Source organism: Nannospalax galili, unplaced genomic scaffold (genome assembly GCF_000622305.1).
Source record: "Nannospalax galili isolate Female #2095 unplaced genomic scaffold, S.galili_v1.0 scaffold169, whole genome shotgun sequence".
NCBI classification, from domain to species: Eukaryota; Metazoa; Chordata; class Mammalia; order Rodentia; family Spalacidae; genus Nannospalax; species Nannospalax galili.
In genome coordinates this window covers 3682499-3706132 of record NW_008360327.1, presented here as the reverse complement: position 1 = coordinate 3706132, position 23634 = coordinate 3682499, and the positions used below count along the sequence as shown (strand labels likewise).

The window sequence follows — 23634 nt, the reverse complement described above, 5'->3', positions numbered from 1 at the left end:
CTAAATGGCCCTGACTTAACACCATGAGAAGCTTCATTAGACAGTGCTCTTGAAACAACCAAACAGGGTGACAAGCATTTATATGACTCACAAGAAAATGTGACAGCCCTTCTCAGTTATGGGCTTAGGGCTCCTGTGCGTGTGCTATCCTGCTGAAGGGAACGTGCGTGTATGCCCATCGGGAACTCTGACCAGTCACAACTTCCACTAACCCTCTATCTGCAGGCATGATTCAAGGCTCTGAGGAGTGCTGTCTTCTGAGGAGGGGAGTATTTTCTTCAGGAGGCAGGCATACCTGACAGCCATTTTCTTTGTTTCTGATTACAGCTTTAAGGAGAATTAAGTACTCTTGCCATTACAATCAGAAAGCACCTAAAATAAAGATTAGACAAAGTAACAAATAAATGTCAGTGCTGAATGTCTTACTAAGATAGAGCAGGGGTGTTTAAATGCTCTTCTAAATTCAGATCTAAAAGTTGGTATTATCTTTAAGTGGTACTTGAGGCCTGGAAAATTGAAGACTTTCAGTCTCTCCAATTTTACAACTACTAATATACATGCTGACAATAGATTGCGTTTCATTTTATGTAATAAAATGGGAAAGTCAGTTGAATTGAAATCTTGCTATTTGTCTCAGATTAAAATGCTGATCTCTGCCTCATTTTACTAGTGACCTGGCCTCTTAAATGCCCTTTCCAGCTCCTTCTGGAAGGCTTACCAGGTGCAGCTTCCAGATTATTCTTGGGATATTAACTTGTAGTTGTATCAGCAATATAGGAGAGAGGTTCACTTTGAGGAATTTATTTATCAGACAGTAAGTGATCCCTGAGGGAGCACAGAGTCCTTCCTGTGTTGTGGTTCAAACCCCGCCCCATTGTTTGTATCCTGCCACCCACTACAGGCCCTACCATGACGAAGCTGATAATGTAGTTTGTTGGCTTGAATAGAATCCTGAGTGGCATTAACTTGCCTGGCTCCAAACCGGAATACAAAGAACCAGTGGGACTTAGCTTCCCCATGAGGCTCCCTCTGCTTGGCACTTGCTAAGTGAACTTAGATGGCACCCATTGAGCCTCAGTTTTCTCTTTTATAAATGAAATTTGAACTGCATGTTCTCTAAACCCCACTTAGTTCACAAATTTTCTGTGTCTTATCACTAAGAAAATATTGGTGTTGATCTTAAGGAAACGGTTCTGTGGGTTGTGTGTGCAGAGGAAGGCGGGTGGGGAAGAAGATAGGAAGCAGCAGGCGTTTATACTGACAGACGGTGACAGACCCCACCTGTCCTTTCCTCCGTCTTTCACTCTTTCTTTCTTGTTTCTTCTCTTTTATAACCTAGTCTATTGTAAGAGCCCCGCTATGAATAAAATACAGGTGATGTAACCATGAGACATATCAACTTAGTTCATAACTAGCCAGATAATTTGCCATGGACACACACACACACACACTCACACTCACGCACACACGCTCTTCCTAGAATATATCCGAAATCAGAAATATTTCCACAACTGTGGATTTTTCAAGTCACTCTGATAAAGTTTTCAGGTTTTAGACAAAGTCTATAGAAGAATGTAAAAATGAATAAAAGGGAAATGAGATAAATATTACATGTAGAACATTCTAGAAACTTTGAAGGAAGAATTATATCTTTGGATGAAATGGAAAGGAAAGGGAGGAAGTGGGAGGGAGAGGAGGAAGAAAGAATAAATTACTAAAATCTCACAGATGTGTTCAATTTACCTGGGAATTGTGTCTTATTAACAAACTGATAGTCAATACTTACTAATTATTATTCAGATGTAAGAGGAAAAGGTTTTGAGGTATGTGAAAAGTACAGCTAGGATCTCATTACAGAAAATAGAACCCACACCCTCTCTTTCTCCCATGCCATACCGAACGAGGCTGAGCTACTGTTTACCTCAGTGTTGGTCCCCAGCACAGATGATCTCATTACAGAAAATAGAACCCACACCCTCTCTTTCTCCCATGCCATACGGAACGAGGCTGAGCTACTGTTTACCTCAGTGTTGGTCCCCAGCACAGACCCCTAACAGCTTTCCCCAGAGACTTCAGAGCCTGAAGTCACCCTCTCCCGCTGGAGCAGGCCTCAGATGGGCCAGCACCTACCAGCGGAGAAACAAAGCAGGAGACCAAATCACCTTCAGCCTCTATGCACCATGGTTCACCACCATTTTTTAAAGCAAAACAAAATGAATGTTCATTTCCATAGTCAGAGTGTGTCTTTCCTCCCTCCTACTGCAAGTTCCTTAATGAGTGGGGACCTCTGCTCTAGAGGTCCAGGGCAGGGAACACCTTCCTTCACCAGAAACACATCAGGCCTATCCCTTCATCCCAATCTGTCCTTTCCTGTGCTCATCAGAGCCAGGACACATCCTGCTGATTCACATCTTTTTGCCCTTTGTCATGTATGGAGAAAAAGGATGCATGGACAGTCTTTGATTGATGGCGCTGATGATGCCCGTCGTCATGGTCCTCTTTGGACAGACCCTTTTGGAAATAAAGCCGGTGAGGCAGCACAAGGAGGCTTCAGACAGCTAAGCTTGGCCCTGGCCAGCAAGTGGCAAGAACAGGTATGCTTTGTCCAGCAGCATCTGCCTCAGGGCACCTGGGAGGCTGCTCCTAGCCCTGATATGTCTTTTCTGAGCAGCACCTGGGATGTGGGTGGTCAGCAAACTCTGTTTAGCAGGGGGCTGTGGCCTGGGCCCTAGGGATTCAGTTCAAAAAGTCACGTGATACACCATAGGTTTAGAGGCCAGATTGGTGAGCTGGGGAGTTTGAACAGACTTAGGAAACCTAGAGAAACGCAGTGTGGAGTTTTATGTTTCTCCTGCTCCTATTAGATTTCCTTTTCCTTTATTGTCCTCTATTCGCCGTTGAAACACAATGGCCTTTTTAGGAGAGATTAAGCATCAGTCCTCTCCAGGACCCTGCATCCCAAGTAGAATGTCTGAATTCTTAAAAGTTCCCTAAAGAAATGAAGATATTCTAGCATGATAAAATTCTAGAGCGAACTAGATTTGTGTTACTGATTTCTTCTAAGCAGCTCTCACACTGAAGTTCTGGAGCAAGTATCAGGGCTCTAAGGGGCTCTGGAAGGACCAGCAGTTCAGAATAAATGGGTCCTGATGCCTCACACACAGCCACTGTCTGCTCCAGTCAGAAACACCTCTCTCTCAGAGAACAGCTCTCCAGCATGTCCAACATGTAGATATTAAAGGCACAAATCATAAGGCTGCTCTAGGTTGGGCTATGGATTTGGACAAAGGAAGTTTAGTCTTAACTTGGCCTAGCTGAGCAGGAGACTCGGGCTGTTCAGGTTCCAGTCATGTCTGACCAGTTATATTATCAAGTTTCGAATCTGTATCTCTAGAATCTCTGTGGTGATGTGGTATTAGAAACCCTCTAAAATAAATACATGCTGGAAGTTTTGAGGGTGTGAGCTTGGGTATTCTGGAGTTCATTTCCTTCACGATTTCCTTTCGGGTACAGCAACTCAGGATAGTTGTACCTTTGAGCTGCTTCTTGCCATTTCCTAGACTCTCATAACTTGGGATGACTTCAAAAATGGATCACTGTCACTACGGAAGGGGTTTACTATGTAATATTTTTAGTTATGGGGTTTAAAGAGGGACATGTCTGAAAATAAATGATAGCTATCAGTTAGACTACGAAATAAAAGACAGTTCTTCAGAAGTGTTTGATAACTTAAAAAGATCTGTGTCTTTAAAGTGTAGAGCTGACTGACCCATATGGACTTAGTTTAGATTCCTAGCCTCCAGTTTTCAATGTAAAAAATTCCTAATGCAAATATGCCTTGGAACACTCACCAGTGTTCACATGAGACAGAATGTTGCCAAGACAGAATGACCTTGGTCTGAGATGCAGTATAGAAATAGCATCAATTTTATACAGTGATTAATGGTACACTGTTGTTTAAGAAGCAGGAAGATAGCCAGGTATGATGGCACAGACCTGTAATCCCAGCACTTGGGAGATAGAGGCAGGAGGATCACAGCAAGTTCAAGGCCAACCTGGTCTACTTAGCAAGTTCCAGGCCAGCCTGAGCTGTAGTGTGAGAAGCATAGTTGGTAATAAATCAGTTGCTTTGACTTCTGTACTGGGATTAATGGAGGTCAAAATTAGAGTCAGGATGTTTAAAGAAAAAAGAGACAACTTTATTAGCTGTTAGTAGCAACTCGTTGGATATAATAAATAGAACGACGATGGGATCAAAACTAGCCATAGGACTTTGCTCACAGTCCTGCCGTGAGGGGAGATGAGCTGATGTATCTGCACAGGCTTGGGGCATTTCCTTGGTCTTGAGTTCTGTGGCCGTGGTTTCCACCTATTCCACATTTAAGCTTTCCATGGCCAGATGACTTGGGAGTTTCACTGCTTCTCACTCACCTGTTTGTGCTTTTTGTGGTTGCCCAATCAAGGTGGTTTGGCTATTAACTTTCTTCTACTGTTACCTCTAGGATTATGTCATTGGTAGTCCTTATATCTAAGATTGGCACCATGGAACGTTCATGTTATGTACACAGAGTACCAAATTCTTCAGGGTTGGTTCTCTCCTGTTATGTACTTGCCATGAGAAATAATCCTACAGCAAACGCAAGTTAGTTACACTGTTCATATTTTCCCAGCATGTTCTTACTATCATGAAGCCTTTTTATATTTTATTTATTATTTTTATTTTATGTGTATGAGTGTATTGCCTGCATGTAGGTAGGTGCACCCATGGTTCATGTTTTCCCAACATGTTCTTACTATCATGAAGCCTTTTTATATTTTATTTATTATCTTTATTTTATGTGTATGAGTGTATTGCCTGCATGTACGTAGGTGCACCCATGGTTCATATTTTCCTAACATGTTCTTACTATTATGAAGCCTTTTTGTATTTTATTTATTATCTTTATTTTATGTGTATGAGTGTATTGCCTGCATGTAGGTAGGTGCACCCATGGCATGCAGTGCCCGAGTATGTCAGAAAAGGGCATTGGAGTCCCCTGGAACTGGAGTTACAGACAGTTGTTATCCACCATGTGGGTGCCGCGAATCGAACCCAGGTCCCCTGCAAGAGCAGACAGTGTTGTTAACCACTGAGCGATCTCTCCAGCCCCCAAAGCCTGTGCATTCTTATACCACACAATCTTCACATAACCACTCTGGTTTTATAGCATTGTCCACTTCAACCTTTCCAAGTCTCTACACCTTTGGGGGTATATTGTTCTTGTTTGTTTTACAGATTTAAATAAAAGATTCAAAAAGTAAGGAATATCTGATGTAAGGCAATTCCATGTTGTGAGGACAAATCCAGGAGGTCTTGTACTTGGAGACGAGGTCATGGGCTTCTTAGGCTGTATCATTATTTTAAATTTTTCTTCTTTTTCAAATAATTCTTTAAATACTTTCATTGATTCCGGGATTTCATAGAATGTGTTTTGATCACATTCAGACCTGCTCTCCAAGCTCCACCCCCACCTTACTACCTTCCCTGACTTCATTTCCTCTATATTTTTTTCCAAATGATTCTTAAATAAAATTCGTAGTTTGGGTGGTTTTTTTGTTGTTGTTGTTACTGATGTTGCTATTGTTTTGGTTTTCTGAGCCCAGGCTGGTCTTGAATTGCTATGCAACTGAGACCGGTCTTGAATTCCCAATTCTGCCTCCAACTCTTAAGTTCTGAGATTATAGCTATATGCCATCACACCTGTCTAAAGCTGTTATTTTGTTTTAAAAAAAAATGTAACATTGATGATTTCAAAGCACTTATTTTAGTTCTTTCTATATTGTTTGACTTGCTATGTTGACATTAACTGCTTTACTTTCTCTCAACAACACCGAGTTCCTTAAGTGCAGGAAATAGGGGCTTAATAAATATTTGTTGAACTAGAAACTTATGTTACAGATCAGAATCTTATCATGGCAGAATTAAAGACGCCAAGAACAAAGATTATGTGGTATTTGGGTTTGGATAATAAGCCCTGAGATGATACTCAGGAGGAAGACAGTACATTCTTGGGTCTATAATACTTCATGGTCCAGATAAAAACCTTTGAACTTGTCTTCTGTGACTATTGTACCAGCCTTAGCTGGTCAATGTGCAGGGTTCTCCCTGGGGATATTTATGAACCTATCTCTCTCTCAAGGAACCAGAGGAAGAGATAGCCATGGAAGACAGCCCCACTATGGTTAAACTAGACCGAGGTGAAAACCAGATCTCATCAAGTCATGGGAGAAGGTGTGGCCTTAAAGTGTTTGGTTATGTCACTGGTGACATGAGAGAATTTTCCAACTGGCTTAAAGGTATTTATACATCCATTCTTTGGAGAGATGGGGAAGTGGCTTTGGAGAAATAGCTTGCTGGTACTTCTTCCTGTGTCTTTAGGTATAGTCCCCCGTATACCCTCTATTTTCTATTTTTTATCTTCTAACTTGAAAACGTCTTCACTGGAGAAATAGCTTGCTGGTACTTCTTCCTGTGTCTTTAGGTATAGTCCCCAGTATACCCTCTATTTTCTATTTTTTATCTTCTAACTTGAAAACCTCTTCACTTTCTTTTTCATGAAAACAATGGGCAGGAGCAGGGCCCTATTCATATTATCCCAAAATCTCAATACAAATTTTTACTTATGAAATTCATTCCTTTAGCTTAATCTGTATCTCTGAACGTGGTAAATAAATGCATTGGGTGTTTTCTTCAGCTTGGCTTCCATAGGGACAGTGTAGACCATAAACCCTCTCTCAAGGGTCAAAGGGAAGCTTTAAAGAATATCAGAAGTTTTATCTCCAGGGCATTCTGGTGATTTTGTCGGGTGGGCCTTGGGTTGTCTTGTCGCTTCCTTAACCCCGTTCTTCTCATCTCTTCCAGACAAGCCTGTGGTACTCCAGTTCATAGATTGGACTCTTCGTGGTATATCCCAGGTGGTGTTCGTCAACAACCCTATCAGTGGGATCCTGATTTTGGTGGGGCTTCTGGTCCAGAACCCCTGGTGGGCTCTCACTGGCTGTGTGGGGACAGTAGTGTCCACTCTGACAGCCCTCTTACTTAGCCAAGAAAGGTAGGCATGCCTCCCATGCCAACTCACTCCCCTTCTAAGACACTGGGCAGCCATGATAAAACCACGCCCTCCTAGGTAAAACAACCTTCATTCTATAGAACTCTTTCTGTTTCCCTTTAGTCAGAGACCAGAGAATCACCTATAGTGTTATCCTTAGCATCTGAATAAGGGACCAGTTTGAATAATGCCAGATCCTCACCAGCACTCACCTGTCACCAAGAAAGATCCCAGCAGGATCTTCTTTAATGATAAAATTATTTAACAGCATTTTGGGCAAAAATACTTATGAAATGTCTCAGAGACTTAATAACTGCCTTTATCTCTTTTGTCTATTATTAGTTTAGCTTAGTCATCTCGTTTCATAGGCAATGCAAAAGTCAGCTCTGCTCCTGGATTGATAAATAATTACACATTCTAGGATTTTTGTAGGATTATGCCCTACTGAATAGTTCTTCATTGCTTTCCTGCTGTGAAACATGAACAAGGCCTAGGCATGTAGTTAAGTGGTAGAGCCCTTACCTAGAATGCACAAGGCCCTAGCTTTTATCTCCAGTATGAGACTCATTTTTAGTAATTATTTGAGAGAACAAATAATATTTTTATATTTACATGTGTTAAGTTTTCAAATATCTTTTACTTTTCTTAGTTTTAAACAACCACATTAAATTGACTGCTCCATCTGAGTATGGTGGCACACAGCTCTAATCCCAGCACTCAGGAGGCAGAGGCAGATGGATCTCTGTGAGACTGAGGCCAGCCCGGTCTACATAGGGAGTTCCAGGCCAGCTAGGGCTACAGGGAGACCCTGTCCCTGAAAAACTGAAAAAGAAACAGAAGACAGTCCATTTGGTGACTGTGCCTTCCTGGGGCTGTAACTGTGGCATTTCCACAGTTGTAGATGTGCTCATTCATTCTCCACTGACAAATGCGATGGGACGACTAGTTTACAGAGCTCTCCATTGCCATCATGTGCAGCTCCAACTCCTGGAGGATTACTGAAGCTTCACAAAGGACTTTGGAACAGGGCTCCAACCTGTAATGTCCTCACCCCATGAATGAATGTGACATCATCTTATCATTTGCACTGATGCCTCCTGATGCAGTTAGAAACAAGCCAAGAAGCTGTCTCACCAGCCCCTGCAGTGTGGCTGCAGTCTCTCTCCTCCAGCCCTGCGCTTGACTTCACCAGTTCACTTCAGCATTTTTACCTCCCTAAGCCCCCACAGTCATTACCTATTAGTGTCAGGCTCTTGGGAAATGAACGCTGTGCCCTTCACAATACCAAACACTACCAACTTTCAAAGCCCAGGGGTGGGGAACTTGCCAGCCTAGGGGTTTGTTCTCCAGAAATATTTCCATTGCTCACTTTGGGCTTCTACTTCCCAATTATGAAATAGCCAGAGTATAAACTGACACATAAGACAATCTTTAGAAGGTTAAATACCAAGCAAAGAAGGTATTAATCAGGATTTTCTAAACATGCATAGAATTAAACGGGCACTTTGACAATACAAGTAATTATTTTTCATTGCAATAACCTGGAAATGTGCATTTAGAGATGACAAAGTAGATGCACAGGAACACAAATATGTATGCTAAGTTGAAAAAAAATCAGTGTTTCTATAGACACTATGAAAGGAAATCTTATATCTCTCACCAAGGAATCAGACTTAAGAGACTGTTACCAAAAGCTTTATTCAAGTCAGAGGCGCTGAATGATTTAAAATAAATACTAAGAGTTTTCTTCAGGAAATTTTCTGCTGAAAAAAAGAGCAGGTGGTCTTGCAGCGTCCCCTCTCCTCCACCAGATGCCATCCTTTCCTTGGCTGGGACACACCTTGGAGGGTATTGTTCCATATACACATCTGTAGTTTTACTATGTATATTTTACTTCATAACTGAGTTGTATTTGCGTGACTAACAGGCTTTGAAACACATATCCAAGTGCAATTGTGTTTTCAAATTCGAATGCCATCTAGAAGTTGCAGGTATTGTTTATGTTCAAGTCTAACTGAAGTCCACCCAGGCAATGTCTGTGCTGTCCTCTTACCTGCAGGTCAGCAATAGCAGCCGGGCTCCAGGGCTACAATGCCACCCTGGTGGGAATACTCATGGCTGTATTCTCAGACAAGGGCAACTATTTCTGGTGGTTACTATTCCCTGTATCTGCTGTGTCCATGACTTGGTAAGTTGCACCTGGTTTTCAAATTGCTGGAATTTTTGTCTGATTGAGTTTGCGTGGGTCTTGTGCACGCTGTCACCATTGCTCTAAGTTTGTATGAGCAAGTTCCCAGAGGCCTGAAAGACTCATTTCCTTGTGGTCATGCACCACCCTTGGCTCTTACAGTCTTTCCACCCCCTCTTCTGCAATGGGCCCTGAGTCCTGGGAGGCTGAGGTTTAATATAGGAGTCCTATCCAGGGACATTCACTATGTAGTCTCTCATTGTCCATGGTCAGTTGTGGTTTTCTGTGTTAATCACCAGTCTGTTACATGAGGAAGCTTTGCTGGTGAGAGTTGAGAGATGCATTAGTATTGTCACTACCCCTTGTTCCACTATGTTCTGTGAGCCTTAGGTATAGAGGTTCCATTGTAGATGTGTCACTTAGGATCAGGCATCTCACAGACACTTATTCTCTATGTCTGATCAGTTGTGAAACTCTGTAATGGTCTCTGTTGCAAAAGAAACTTCTTTGACGGGTGGTGACTGGCATACTTGTCTGTAAATATAAGGATACATATTTGGCATACAGTAAGAAATGACATTTGTCTAAGGCTATGACAGATGTAGGGTTTTCTCTAGGATCTATGACCTCTCCATTCATGTGTATTTGGCTATGTTTACAGTGTCACACATGAGTTCCTTCCCATTGAGTGGGTTTAAGTCTAATTATATAGCTGTTGATTACCTCCAAGATAAAAGTGCCACTACTGCACCAATAGAGACAGTTTGCTGCACCAGTCATTACTATGGTTATTAAGCTTTTAAAGCTGGGGTTGGACCACTGGTTGATTTTTCTCCCTTAGCAGCTTGCATGGGCAAAACACTCATATACATAAAATAAAAATAAGCATATCAAAAAATTTTAAAGAAGTTTAAATATTGACTATAAAACCTTGACTATAACACACTGTGAGCAACCCCAGGGTTTATTTTTTCAAAAGTCAACTAAGAGTTGATTTTGTGTTGTGTTTTGAAATTGTCTCTGTGATAGGATTGACCTCGGGTTTTTGTCTATGGAAGGTGTGCCAACACAACACCTCAGGGCATGTGAACAGATAAAGCAAAGGCACAGTGGCTCTGCCTCGCTCCTTGTCACTAATGCTCATTCCTCTGTCCTATTCCTTCAGCCCAATTTTCTCAAGTGCATTGAACTCCGTGTTCAGCAAGTGGGACCTCCCTGTCTTCACCCTTCCTTTCAACATGGCATTGTCTATGTACCTTTCAGCCACAGGACATTACAATGCATTCTTTCCAAGTAAACTAGTCACACCTGTAACCTCTGTGCCCAATATCACTTGGTCTGAGCTCAGCGCCCTACAGGTAAGATACAAAGTTTTTTGTTTTTTTTTTTTAAATCTGCAATGTCAGTTCCAGAGGATGACTCACTAGAAATCAAACATTTTGGGGCAGTTGACCCATGTGGGTAGGTGACATGGGGGCCATTCCTGAATGTAGGTGGCCTCTCCCCTGAGGTTAGAATGCTCACGATTTGCTACCTCAGGTCAGAGCAGGATGCTTTGGGCTTTGGACTCATTACAGAACCTGTCTGTTCTACACCAGTTCAGGGTTCTCAAGCTACATTAGAGCTTAGGAACTTGTATTAACAAACTCCCCCAAATTGGGCTGCAAGTCAGAGCTTGAGAACCATCTCACCGTGTGTGTAGATACTGTGTGCCTCTTCACGGATGGTGTTCTAGTTTGCTTTCAATTGCTGTGACAAAATGATCTGACTAATGCCAACTTGGGGAGTAAAGGTTTTATTTCGTTTACATCTCCTGGGTCACAGTTCATCACTGAGGGAGCCCAAGGTAGGAACCCAAGGCAGGAACCTGGAGGCAGGAGCTTAAGCACAGTCCATGGAGGAATGCTGCTTACTGGCTTGCTCCCCTGGCCCCTGCTCAAACCTGCTTTTTTTTTTTAAATGTGTATGTGTGTATTGCCTGCATGCAGGTAAGTGCACCCATGTCATACAATTCCCGTGAGGACAGAAGAGGCTGTCGGATCCCCTGGAACTGGAGTTACAGACAGTTGTTACCTGCCATGTGGGTGCTGGGATTCGAACCCGGGTCTTCTGCAAGAACAGCCAGTGTTCTTAACTGTTGAGCAATCTCTCCAGCCCCCAAACCTGCTTTCTTATACAATACAGGACCACCTGCCCAGGGGTGGCACCACCACAGTGGGCTGGGCCCTCGCACATCACTCAACAATCAAGAAAATGCCCCACAGACATGGCCACAGGCCAGTCCAATGGAGGCAATTCCCCATCTGAGACTCCTTCATCCCAGGAGTGTCAAGTTGACAACTAAAGCTGTCTAGCACATTTGGGCTCAGAGAGAATACATGCTTTCATAAGCCTGCTTCTCTCAATCAAGTTCCAGCTCTTCTTACTGGTGTTTATATAGTAAATTTGTCTAAGGTTTTGTGTGTTTATATGTTTGTGTTACTAAAAATTGCACAGGAGCCTTATGTGTGCCAAGTACATGCTCTACCACTGACCTGAATCTCAGCCCCTTGCCAAATGTTTCTTAATTACTAGAACAAGGAGATACTTAAAATCAAAGAAAACCAAAGAAACCTTATCTTTTTATGGTGTGCAAAAGACTGGCTCTTCTACTCTGAAGTTAGGAGAACCCTTTGCCATCCTCTCTGTTGAGAGATAAAAACATGGGAGGAATTCACACAGCCTTTGCTTTAGCTTTGGCCCAGAATGCAAACGGAGGCATTTGAAACTCGCTCAAAGGAAAAGCAGCTACTCATGGAAAATAACATTATAAAACTGTAGCAATCTGTCTAAGACTGTGCTGTCTCATATGACAGCTTTTAGCCCCATGTGGTTATTTGAATTTAGATGTAAGCTAATTTAAAACTGTTTTTCAACTTCATTTGCCACATTTCAGGTGGCTAGTGTCTACTAAAATGGATAGTTCACATTAGACTAATCCATCATCATGAAGGATATGAAGAATAGTGCTGACCCCGAGAAAGGGAGGGTTGACCTTTTCCTGTTCTGAACTCAATTATTGGCTATCACACCCAACTTTCCCACCCCTGGCTACCCAAGGGATACTTACAATAATAAGTTCAGAGATAAAGGCCTATTCAACCTTTACCTATGTAAAGTTCCCATGTGTGGAGGAAACACACAGGAAATGAGCTTGTGAGGACATGACGATGCTGGAAGAATTAATTTAGAGCCCATCTTAAGTGGAGTCAGCCTCAGTGTGGTCCAGTGTACTGAACAAGGACCACACCACTGTCTAGAAGGGGCTTCACTTGTCAGTCAGAGTCATTGCTTCTATATCCATGCCAAAAGACACCAAGAGAGGATAGAGGGCCATCATTTTTCAGGAAATGACTTTGCTCAAAGGGGAAATGCCATGCATGATTATGTCTATCCTAGCCCAACCAAAAGTTTTATTATAAAGAAATACTATTTATTAATTTTAGCCAAATCCTGTGTCTTCCTGAGAATTTTCATTCTATGAACACTTTAGCTAAATTTAGGCCTCCACCACAAAACAGAACTGTGAACTTTCTAGGTATTTTTGTGTTTTGAGACCTGATTGATAGGTGTTAATAACTAGAATAAGCTAAAGATATTTTTTGCTAAATTAGCACATGTTCCACTTCCTATCAGAAGGATAAATGTCGTCCTGTGGATTCATTAAGTTGCTTATAATTGCTTCTAAATTATGGTAAGATAACCTGTATTTGGTTCTCTGGCCTTAGACTGAGCAGCAAAAATCAGTGGTGGTAGTATTTCTTCATATTATGGAGGTGCACCACTTCGTTTTCAGCACTGATAGATAAGTGTAATCTGTGGTTCCTACCACCCTCAGGAGAAGGAGCATCAGGTCTGCATAACCAGTGGCCAAGGCCAAGTGTCAGCACTAGCGAGAGAACCAGACAGTGAAAGAGATTTGGAGAAGCCTTGCTCAGTGTGCACTGGGGAAGGGCTGGAGATAAGGCTCAGGAACAGCTGAGAGTTTTTTTCTGTATTAATTCTATTATAAGCATAGTGATACTGATCATGGGGCTGGAGAGAAGGCCAGGTTCGGTTCCCAGCACCCACATGGCAACTAACAACTAACTATCCATAACTCCAGTTCCAGGGGATCCGATGTCCTCTTCTGACATCCAGACATTGCATGACATGGGTGCACTTACATACTTGCTGGCAATCCACTCAAATACATAATATAAAAAGAGTAAATAAAATATTTTAAAAACAGTAATACTGATCTTGAAAGATAAAACACATTATGTAGAAAATCACATTGTACAAGTTTGCAGGTGTCCTGTGGGTTTCTGTTCTGTTGGTTACATGGCCATGTTTTTATACTTTCTATTGCAGCTATTGAAGTCCCTGCCAGTGGGGGTCGCTCAGATATATGGCTGTGATAACCCATGGACAGGGGGCATTTTCCTATGTGCCATCCTGCTTTCCTCCCCACTCATGTGCCTGCATGCTGCCATTGGATCATTGCTGGGAGTAGTGGCTGGTAAGAGTAAGACTCATTTTCTAACATGAGCATCTGCTCTACAATGTAAGCAGTCTCAGACACCTTCTGTTCAGAACTCTTGAGGTCTCTGACTAAGAGCAGCTGGTAGGATGCTTCCCATGACCCCACAATTCATTCTAGAGCATCCTGCCCTTTTTCCGAAACTCTGATGGCTGTCATCTTACATAACAGGACTCAGTCTTGCAGCTCCATTTAAAGACATCTACTTTGGACTCTGGGGTTTCAACAGTTCTCTGGCCTGCATTGCAATTGGTGGAATGTTCGTAGCACTCACCTGGCAGGCCCACCTCCTAGCTCTTGGCTGTGGTGAGTATCCCATGCAGAGGGTTGAAGGGAGGGGTGCTTATGAGGATACAATCAAAATTGTGGGAAAGCCAAGGGACTGTATGAGAATTAGAGCTGGAATTCTAGTTCGAGTCTACCTGCTAACTAACTGTGTGAGCAGGAAAAGTAATGTCTGTCCTCCGGAAGTATTAAAGTCAAATTGCTTCCCTTACTAGTTATTGTGAAGGTAGAATCTGCTGAGTCCTGATAGCCATTCTATATGATGTGTATTTGGGGAATAGACCCTTGACTTGTCCTGTGTCCTTGTACTTATTGTTAAGCCCCCAAAACTAGGTAGGATTTCATGTGGCCCTTTGAGAGTCACTTTAAGCCCTCTGTTCTCAAACTTTCAAACTTGAGCATACCCCAGAAGCACCCAGAATGTGGGATAAAACACAGGCTGCTGGGTTTCAGGCACAGCCTGATTCAGTGTTAGTGATAAGAGAGGAATCTGGATCTCTAAGAAGGTGGCCTGGAGACCACCTGCTGAGAACTGATTTGTTAACCTTTTCTGGACACACACACACACACACACACACACACACACACACAAACACACAAAAAATCTCCTCAGGCCCTGCCTGGAGAGATAAAATAAATCCTAGCAATCTCCAGTCCATCCTTCTCATTTTACTCAGGTTAGGAAAGTGCTGAAGAACATCCAGTTGGGGAGGGGGGATCCAGACGTAGAAGCCAAATTTCCAGTGTCCCTCCAGAGTTGCTCCTGCTACCCTGGGATGCTTCCCTGTGGTCGCTTTCAGATCCTATGGCAACTCCTTAAGGTAAAATGGACCTCAAGAGCTTTGATATGAAATTTAGCAGATTTCCCAAACTGATTATGAAGGGCAGACATTCATCCATATCCTTCAGCATCCCCAGTTCAATAAATAAAATAGAAATTAAAGATAATGTTCTAGAATGGAGGAAATGACACACTCGCTTAGGGATAAAAAGTAGAATGTAATCCCAGCACTTGGGAGGCAGAGGCAGGTGGATCTCTGTGAGTTCAAGGCCAGCCTGGTCTATGTAGTGAGTTCCAGGACAGCTGGGGCTACAGGGAGACCCTGCTTCAAAAAGACAAAAAGAAAAAGTAGAATGTAGAGAAATTATTTCTGGCCTGACAGAAATATGTCTAAAGTTATTTTATCACACCAGATGACTCAACCCCAGCTATCTACCCCAGCTGTCAAATGGTGGACCATGTTTCAGGCAGGATTTAGAATGGAATCCCTGGCCTGGCAGGAGTTGAGATGAGACAAGGGGTTTGTAGGTACTGTTCAGCTTTGATGTATGCTATAGCAAGGCTGACAGAACTCAAGTGGCTGTGTGTGCCATTTAGTTGTCATTCTGTCACTTTCTTTGCAGTTACTCAGCTTAGAGCTCAGAGCTCTGCCAAAACCTGCCTCTATTCTTTATCTTTCACAAGTTCAGGGCAAGGCAAGCAAGACTATGGCCAGATGCTGTGGCCACCGAACTCAACTAACCCAGAATTGCTCATGCCCCACTCTCCAGCTTTACTCTGAGATCGGCCTCAAACTTGTATCTGGAGTGCATGCTTTTCTTTTCTGTGCAAGCAGTAGCAAAAAATACATTAAGTCTATTTAAATATTCATGGTATAATCTAGATGGGTACTAGGAAGAGATCAGAGGGCTAGAGGCTTTGGTTTGCATGTGATTCCTGAGCACAGAGAGCACTAGAGTGGAAGGTAGAAGCCAGGGGCGTGAAAGAAGGAATTTAGGGATACTGAAAGGTCTGTATCAGAACCAGGAGAAATCTTCAGGACAGGATCTGCTGATGGGAAGTTACAGTTAGAATTATCAGAAAGTACGACCTGGAGAAGGTGGCTTTTCTGTAAGCCGTAGCACAGGAGGGGCAGTCCTATTTAGTGGAAAAGATGGTACAGCGCAGTATGGGGACAGCCTGACCATATATCCTCGAAGGTCAAGCAGAATTTGTCTTGGCAGGCTATAGAAAAGGATGGAGCAAGTGTTTCCCCAGGGAATATTTCCATTGCTTTCTTTATTGTAATAATAGTAGTAGTACAATTTCAAACACTGATTCAATGAACACTTTTGCTGTAAATGTCCTTGTGTGAATTATACAAGTATTTCTTTAACATACTTCTGGAAGCAAAATTGATGGTTTAAAGGGAATGGCAATTATAATGTCCACAGATATTGAGGAAGGCTATAGGGGCTTCTTCCACTGCTGACAGAGTATGGAAATGCCAATTCCATCTCCAATGGGTTCTAGAAGACTCCGTAATCTTTGCACATGAAGTTTTGAGACAGACCTCCAGTCCCTCTTGCAAAGTAAGCCTTTCATGTAAAATGTCACAGCAAGTTTCAGCTTGCCCACATTGCCCTGCCACTGCCAAACAAAAAACCAACCTTGTCTGCCAAGGTAAATAAGTAACAGACATTGATTACAAAGCTGTTCTTTTATTCATTCCAAATGTCTTTATCAAAAGGAAGCCTCAAGAACCTTTGACAGCATCTGATAGAGATGCCTCTCTTGCATCTCAATCAGAACTTGGATGCCCAAATAATATTTGGATTTGTTAGGTTATCCATGGTAGCTGTAAACACATTCCATTACTCTTATCAATAACTAGGTTACTAGAGTAGGACTCAAATATGGCAGTTCTTCAAGAGAGACATGGTCCATGAAGTTCAGGCTCCCTTCAGGGGATAAGGGTCTTTCTAATGCTGTCAGGAAATTGCCTCCATTCAACTGCAGTGTTTAGAAGCTTCCCCTGATGTAAGCCATTCCCAGTCGTGCTCCGAAAATCTTAATGGATGGGCAACCTTCCATTTATTAGTCTGACACTCTCACTTTGGAGAGGAAAGCAACTTGAACTTAGAGATAACTCCAAAACAGGATAACAGTATGAAACATAAGGGTTCCAGAAGCATGCTTTAGAAGTGCATTGGACCTCTAGGGGAGATAAGAGGCAATAATGTCTAGTGTACAGAGGAAGTACAAAGCTGGTACTCAAGAGAGCAGGGCAGAATGCAGCTGGTACATAGCAAAGATGTGGAATAGATGCTGAATGAATGAGTTACCTCTTGAAAATAAATGAAATTGATGAAACCACGAGCACCCCTCTGCTCAGAGTGGTCTCTTTGGTGCCCTGGTAAAAGGGAAGGGCCCATGGCTGCCCGTTATGGACGTGTTTTCATTTGAAATTCACCACCTGCCTCTCTAAAGCAAATCTTTAAGTTCCAAATAACAACAATAACACCCACTGAACCAAAACAAAATGAATCCTAAGGGATTCATTTGTCATATAACAAATTAAAGGGCAGAGTTGGGATTTTAAATCAAAACTATTTCTAAAGATTAGCCTTTCTAATTAGTATGAGAGACTCAGATGTGAAAGGATTCATTATATATTTAAGAAACACCAGAGGGAAAAAAGACAAAATATTGATCAAAGGGCAAGACTGTAGTATCATAAATGAGGATCTGAGAATCCCTGTCATCATTTCTGCCAAACCCCCAAGTCCCAAGAAAGCTCATGTGATTTTTTGTTTATTTGTTTGTTTGTTTCTTGAGTGACTAACAGTGGCCCAAATGTCTATGTGGACATTAGAGGAAAGTCATTCAATTTGACCCTGGGAAATCTGAAAACATCTTCCCGCACCTGAACCTCCTCCTCAACCAGAACTAAGGAATTGATGACTGGCTAGCTGATATCTCTTTTTCTGTTGTTTTACATGTAAAAGCCACATATATGGTTAACAAAAACTCTGCAATATGTTTTGTTCCAAAGTAAATAAAAACATTAGGTGTTAGGGGCTGGAGAGATGGCTCAGCAGTCAAGAGCACTGACTACTCTTGCAGAGGACCCGGGTTCGATTCCCAGCAGACACATGGCGGCTACGAACCGTCCTTAACTCCAGTTCTGGGGGAATCCGAAGCCCTCTTCTGACCTCCGTGGCATTGCATGACACAAGTGCACTCACATACATGCAGGCAATACATTTATACACATAAAATAAAAATAATAAAATATTTTTTAGAAATTAGGTGTTAATTAACTCATATACCCACCTTATAGTATTTTAAAAGATGTTATCATAAGGAGGGTCTCAAAGGTATTTTCAGTTTCTGCTAGGCTCTGAGCTGTTACCTTTTTTTATTCTATCATTTTTGTAGCTATGAATTCAAACCATTAATATGAGAAGCCTAGTGCAGTGAGATTGTATAGAAACCAGGCTGTCTCCAGAAACATCCACAAATCCACTTAAATTCAGTTACGTTTGGATAAAACAATATGGCAGTTTATTAACCATAGAAAGCCTTTCCCTAAAGTGTTAGCTATAACAATGAAAAAATTGTATCACAAAACTACTTTAATTGAACACTTACTGTGTGCTGAACATAGGTGTTATTTCCTTTCACACTCACCCTAGCCCTGTGAGAGACTGTCACATTACTTCTATTGTACAATGAAGAGATAGAACACAGAACAAAGACCAGTGCACTCTGCAGGGCTGGGGCAGGATTTGAATCTAGAACTTCTGACTCTGAACTGATATTTATAACTAGGGAACTGGGGTGCTAGACTAGCAGGTAGAATGCAAAAGTGCACAGGCCAGGAGGCTGATACTGGAAGACCTCCTTTCTTGTGATGAGAAACACATCTACAAATGCTGTTCTTTCCTCTTTTTGTAGCCCTGTTCACTGCCTACCTCGGAGCCTCTATGGCACACCTAATGGCTGGGGTGAGTTTTCTTCAGACTCATTTTGTCCTTGGCATGATTGGTCAGCTGTCAGTGATACAGAGCCCCACTGAACCCCACCTGGGCAGTGTCTGATGACAGGACTCATGAGCATGCTCACCATTGCCTCCCTTGTGCTAGGCTTTTAGACATTCCCTCCCTCTGACATCACAGCAAGCTCTAGTCCAAACTAGAACCACCAGGCTTGTCACAGATATCAGATTGCTTGGTTTAAAGAATAACTTTGATAATAGCTTTATCAATAACTTGATAACATATCATCACAGTCTAACTCTGAATGTCAAGAAGTTGATTTCAGAATATATTTTACTTATTAAGAAAATCAGGCCCTTGTAGTAGCTGAGAAATTGGAAAAGGGCAGATAACGATAATTGACAAACCAGGTATTTTTGTTTCAGATCCAACCTAATATTTTCATATCTCTAGTCTTCACCACCCTCCCAGCTAGTCATCAATAAGACTTCTCAGACCAAGGTCCTCGCTGTAATATTTACTAGGCAAAATCTTTGCTCATTAACTCCCTCCTGCCATTCTTTCTCCTTCTTAGCTCAAGCTGGCCTCAAACTCATTATGTAGCTGAGGCTTGCCTTAAACTAGATTACAAGATGAATGGTCAGAGGATGTTCACAATTTGCTAAGTATCATCTTGTGTGTCATGTGTCATCCTAGTACATCCTGTATAGGAAATCTGAATCTGAGAAAGAGGGAAAGACATGCAAAAGAGACATAATTAACCCCTATAAAAGACAAGGGAAAACATTTCAAATTCTGTGTCCTGAGATCACAAACCAAAATTCTATGGGCATAAGCAGAATCCGCAGCAGTGCCCTGACTGACTCACCCCCTAAGGTCAGAGTTCAGAGTATACCTTTATGGGGGCTAGCTTTCAGATGGGACTTCAAACGTGTGACTTGTTTCTTTTTCCACAGATTGGACTACAATCTTGTACTTGGCCATTCTGTTTGGCCACATTGCTGTTCCTCTTGATGACCACGAACAACTCCAATATCTGCAGGATGCCCCTCAGTAAAGTCACTTACCCTGAAGAGAACCGTGTCTTCTTCCTGCAGAACAAGAAAAGGATGGTTGAAGGCCCTCTGTAAGAGCGACCCCTCCCATAGCCATGGTCACAAGTCATTTCTAAGTACAGCTCAGGTGGCTTCCAGGGTCTCAGCGACTGTCGTACACTAAGAACTTGCATGTTATCAGCAACCTGTTGTTTTTCTCGATTTTTATTTTTCTTTTTGACTCCAGAAATATCCTCAAAAATATGGTAGCCACATCCAAGTGATACTCTTTGGAATCGAATTTAAACCCTAATGGAGGGTGCACTAAGTCATGTGCTTATAAAGTCAAAATCTTCCAACAGAAAGAGGGAATGAAAGCAGAACAATTACAGTTATTTATTGCCATTATTGATGTCAGTATTAAAAAATTAAGCTCTGTAAATGAACTAAGCTATTTATAATTCACAGCTACAGAAACAAAGCCAACCAAGAAGTCTCAGATAAGCAGTTTGCTTTTCCAATCAATGCAGGTTACACATAGCAACTGTGACCAACACTGCAGGGAGACAGGCTCGCCTGTCCCCAGCTCGCCAGTGGAGTGACCTCTGCACTGCCTAGCATGTGTGTGATATTCTCTTTTAGTAGAAATGGTGAGGGTTTTAACCAGTTCCTACACATAATTTTTTTGTGTACGAACTACTCACCATAGTTGTCTTGCTTTAATTCCTATATTGTTAGTTTTTTATGGTTTCTGGTTTTTCTTTTCTTTTATAGACTGGGTCTCAATATGTACCCCTAGCTTGCCTGGAATTCCCTATGTAGATCAGACTGGCTTAGAACTCACAGAGATCCTGCTGGGACTAAAAGCGTATACCACCATGCCCGCCCAACTTTTTTTTTTTTTTTTGAGATAGGGTCTCCCTATAGCCCTAGCTTACCTGGAACCTGCCGTGGAGATCAGGCCTGCCTCTCTCCCAAGTGCTGGGACCAAAGGCATGCACCATCATGCTGTGCCTATATGTTGATTTTTAAAAGTGCTTTGAATACCTAGAAACTTCATCCAACCTCAAGAGCCCTTTAAAGCCATATCTTTAATTAATTTGAGGATATATTATAAATAGTTGCAGTTAAAGTAACATTGCTTATAGTTGCTCTTTTTAGAAGTTCTTTAGCTTCTTTTTTTATAAATCATTATTTTCTGTACACTAACAATATTCTCTCTCAGAAACCAATGGTATTGGGACAACCAGAAAGTTGTACAGGTAAGGAATTCTCCAGTTTTTCTTAATTTTTTAATTTAAAAGTTGTAATTTCTGTAAAAATTTTATGACCAAACTTGAAGTGGACAGTAGAACATTTCACTCATCATCTACCACCTCAATCCATTTAAGTTTAATATTTGGAAGGTCATTCACGAAAGTGAAAATTTTAAATGCTAAAGATTTTTTCCTGTTGGGTGTGTTGGTTCTTGCCTACAGTCCTAGGACTCAGAAGGCTGAAGCAGGAAGACCATGAGTTCAAGGCCAGCCTGGGCTATCCTGGATGGCCTTGTCTCAAAAAGCAAAACACCCCAAACAAACAAAAATGAAGCACTTTTCTTTACTCTTTCAATGATCAGTTCTCAGTGTACAATCCTTCATTTGCTGAATGGATAGAGAGGAGCCCAGCAGTAGGTAAACCTGTAAATACTTTACAGAGATATTTACTTCTCCCTCTTAAGAAAACATAAAGTAAGAACTATCTTAAACCATATGATGAAAGCCTTTTGAAACCACGGATTTGCAACTGTCATAGATTCCCTGGTTGCCCCATGGAAAACCTGAATTTTTGGTGTTGGAATTGAAATCTTCCTGTTATAGAATTTGTAAAGTAAGAGTTGGGGAAAACAAAAGGTAAAATATAAGCAAAGACCCCCAGGATTGAAGAATCTGGACCTTAGCAGAGCGGACCAAAGCCTCTAGCATGCAGCCAAGGCCATCTTCAGAAACGGAGCCCTCACACGCCAATGGCAGCACTCCTCACCACGGGCTCAGGCAGATCTGCCAAGGGAAACATGCTAAAGCCTTCTATGTTGTTTATTTATATAATATTAATCTCTTCAGCTATTTTTGTTACTAAGTATTATCCTAAAGTTTAGTGAAAACTCTTAGGGATCATTTGTATTTTTTTGCTATTGTCTGTATAACAAATTTCTATGTAAACGTGAATAAATTATACTCACTGCTCAGTTTGGTCTACTGCATCTTTTACAGTTATTACAGATATGAACAATCACATGCATAATTATGTATCACTTATATTCCTGTGTTAGAATGATAACTGTCTTGGCAAGAGAAAGAAAATATTCTAAAGAGAGAGACACTTGAGCCATCCCTTTGGCTACCAACTATTGAGACAATGGACTCCAAAGAATTAAAATTCCCTCAAGAGGGACTGGAGAGATGGCTCAGCTGTTAGGAACACTGACTGCTTTTCCAGAAGACCTGGGTTCAGTTCCAGCACCCACATGACAGCTAACAACTGTAGGTAACTCCAGATCCTAGGAATCCAATGCCTTCTTCTGGCCTCCCTGGGTGCTGCATATATGTGGTGTACTTACATACATACAGGTAAAACATTCCTACACTTCCCATTTGAATCTGAGTAACAAATTTCCTCATATGTTTCCACATATGTATATGTTTCAAAATAAATGAAATTGAAGAAAGCCTCAGTGTTCTGAGGAAATTAACAATAGAAAGCCATAAACCACAACTCAATCCTATACAATGACTTAAAAGAAAGCCCTATGGAATACTATTGAAAATACACTTTTCCATAATATCATTAGAGTTAATGCTAATAAGAAAGAACTTAAAGACAAGCAAAGATTAGACAAGAATTCACACACAGACACACATACACACACACACACACACACACACACACACACACACACCTTAATTTTATTTCTGGTGGAGCAGCATAGAGAACTTGATAAGACCATGCTCTAAGACTTTAGGAAGAAAGGAATAGAATTTACACACTTAGGTGTATGCATGTACCAGTTCTTTCTGAATAGGTTTATAATAAAAAAGAAATGCTTTATTCATTTAAAAAACATTCATACACATAAAATGGAATACTAAAAAGAAATTTTTCCCCAGGAAGTTCATGCTGGAGGAAGGGAAAAGCTGACGCCCGATGCTAGCCGGAGGAGAAACTTGCCTTCCAGGAAGTGATTTCACACAGTTCTAGCAACTTATTGGACCACCTTGCAGGATAGACTGATGCCGGGACAGTGATGGGCAGGACCATACCTTGACCAGGACTGCTTAGTTATGTGTACTTCTTACCATCTATTTGAACCTCAACCTTATGTCAGTACCCCTAAGATGGACTTCAGGTCCATTGGACCTGTTCATTTGTTCCTCTTCCCCATGTATCTATATTAAATATATCTCCTTTCTTTGCCTTTCACTATTACTTGTCTGTTTGATTGGCATAAGTGGGTACGTCTAATTTATTAAGATTACCAGAGCCCAGGCCTTAACCCTAAAAACTCAAGTAACGGAATCCTTATTCTTCTCCTGTATTTGATAATAACATCAGATGAGTAGTCGGTCAAACCCTGTTTGATTTCAGATTGACAACTCCAACCCTTTGGGCATCTTCTCAGCTACCCTTTGTTCTCCCAACTCAAGGATGAGAATGAGTTACTGGGGACAGTTACACGTG

General features: G+C 41.6%; 1 protein-coding gene across 2 annotated transcripts; it reads left to right on the top strand.

Moving 5' to 3' along the window:
• The first annotated feature begins 2444 nt into the window (after positions 1-2444).
• Positions 2445-23161, top strand: Slc14a1 (solute carrier family 14 member 1 (Kidd blood group)). Of its 2 annotated transcripts, XM_008825917.2 has the most exons (10): positions 6204-6336; positions 6902-7091; positions 9148-9276; positions 10442-10634; positions 13669-13816; positions 14009-14143; positions 18843-18892; positions 19840-20009; positions 21143-21179; positions 23064-23161. In XM_008825917.2, the coding sequence occupies exons 1-10, from the start codon at positions 6219-6221 to the stop codon at positions 23136-23138; spliced, it is 1245 nt and encodes a 414-aa protein (XP_008824139.2). In that variant the 5' UTR covers positions 6204-6218; the 3' UTR covers positions 23139-23161. The 2 variants fall into 2 exon arrangements, with proteins under 2 accessions (XP_008824138.1, XP_008824139.2); XM_008825916.1 differs by lacking the exons at positions 21143-21179; positions 23064-23161 and adding an exon at positions 2445-2594 and having other exon boundaries at positions 6180-6336; positions 19840-20013.
• Positions 23162-23634: the final 473 nt, after the last annotated feature.

Bases quoted from the DNA above. Each gene is read 5' to 3' on its own strand.
- Slc14a1 (XM_008825916.1), top strand. From the start codon at position 2,445: ATGCATGGACAGTCTTTGATTGATGGCGCTGATGATGCCCGTCGTCAT. The intron at 2,595-6,179 runs GTATGCTTTGTC...CTCTCTCTCAAG, and splicing joins CCAGCAAGTGGCAAGAACAG to GAACCAGAGGAAGAGATAGC. The intron at 6,337-6,901 runs GTATTTATACAT...CATCTCTTCCAG, and splicing joins ATTTTCCAACTGGCTTAAAG to ACAAGCCTGTGGTACTCCAG.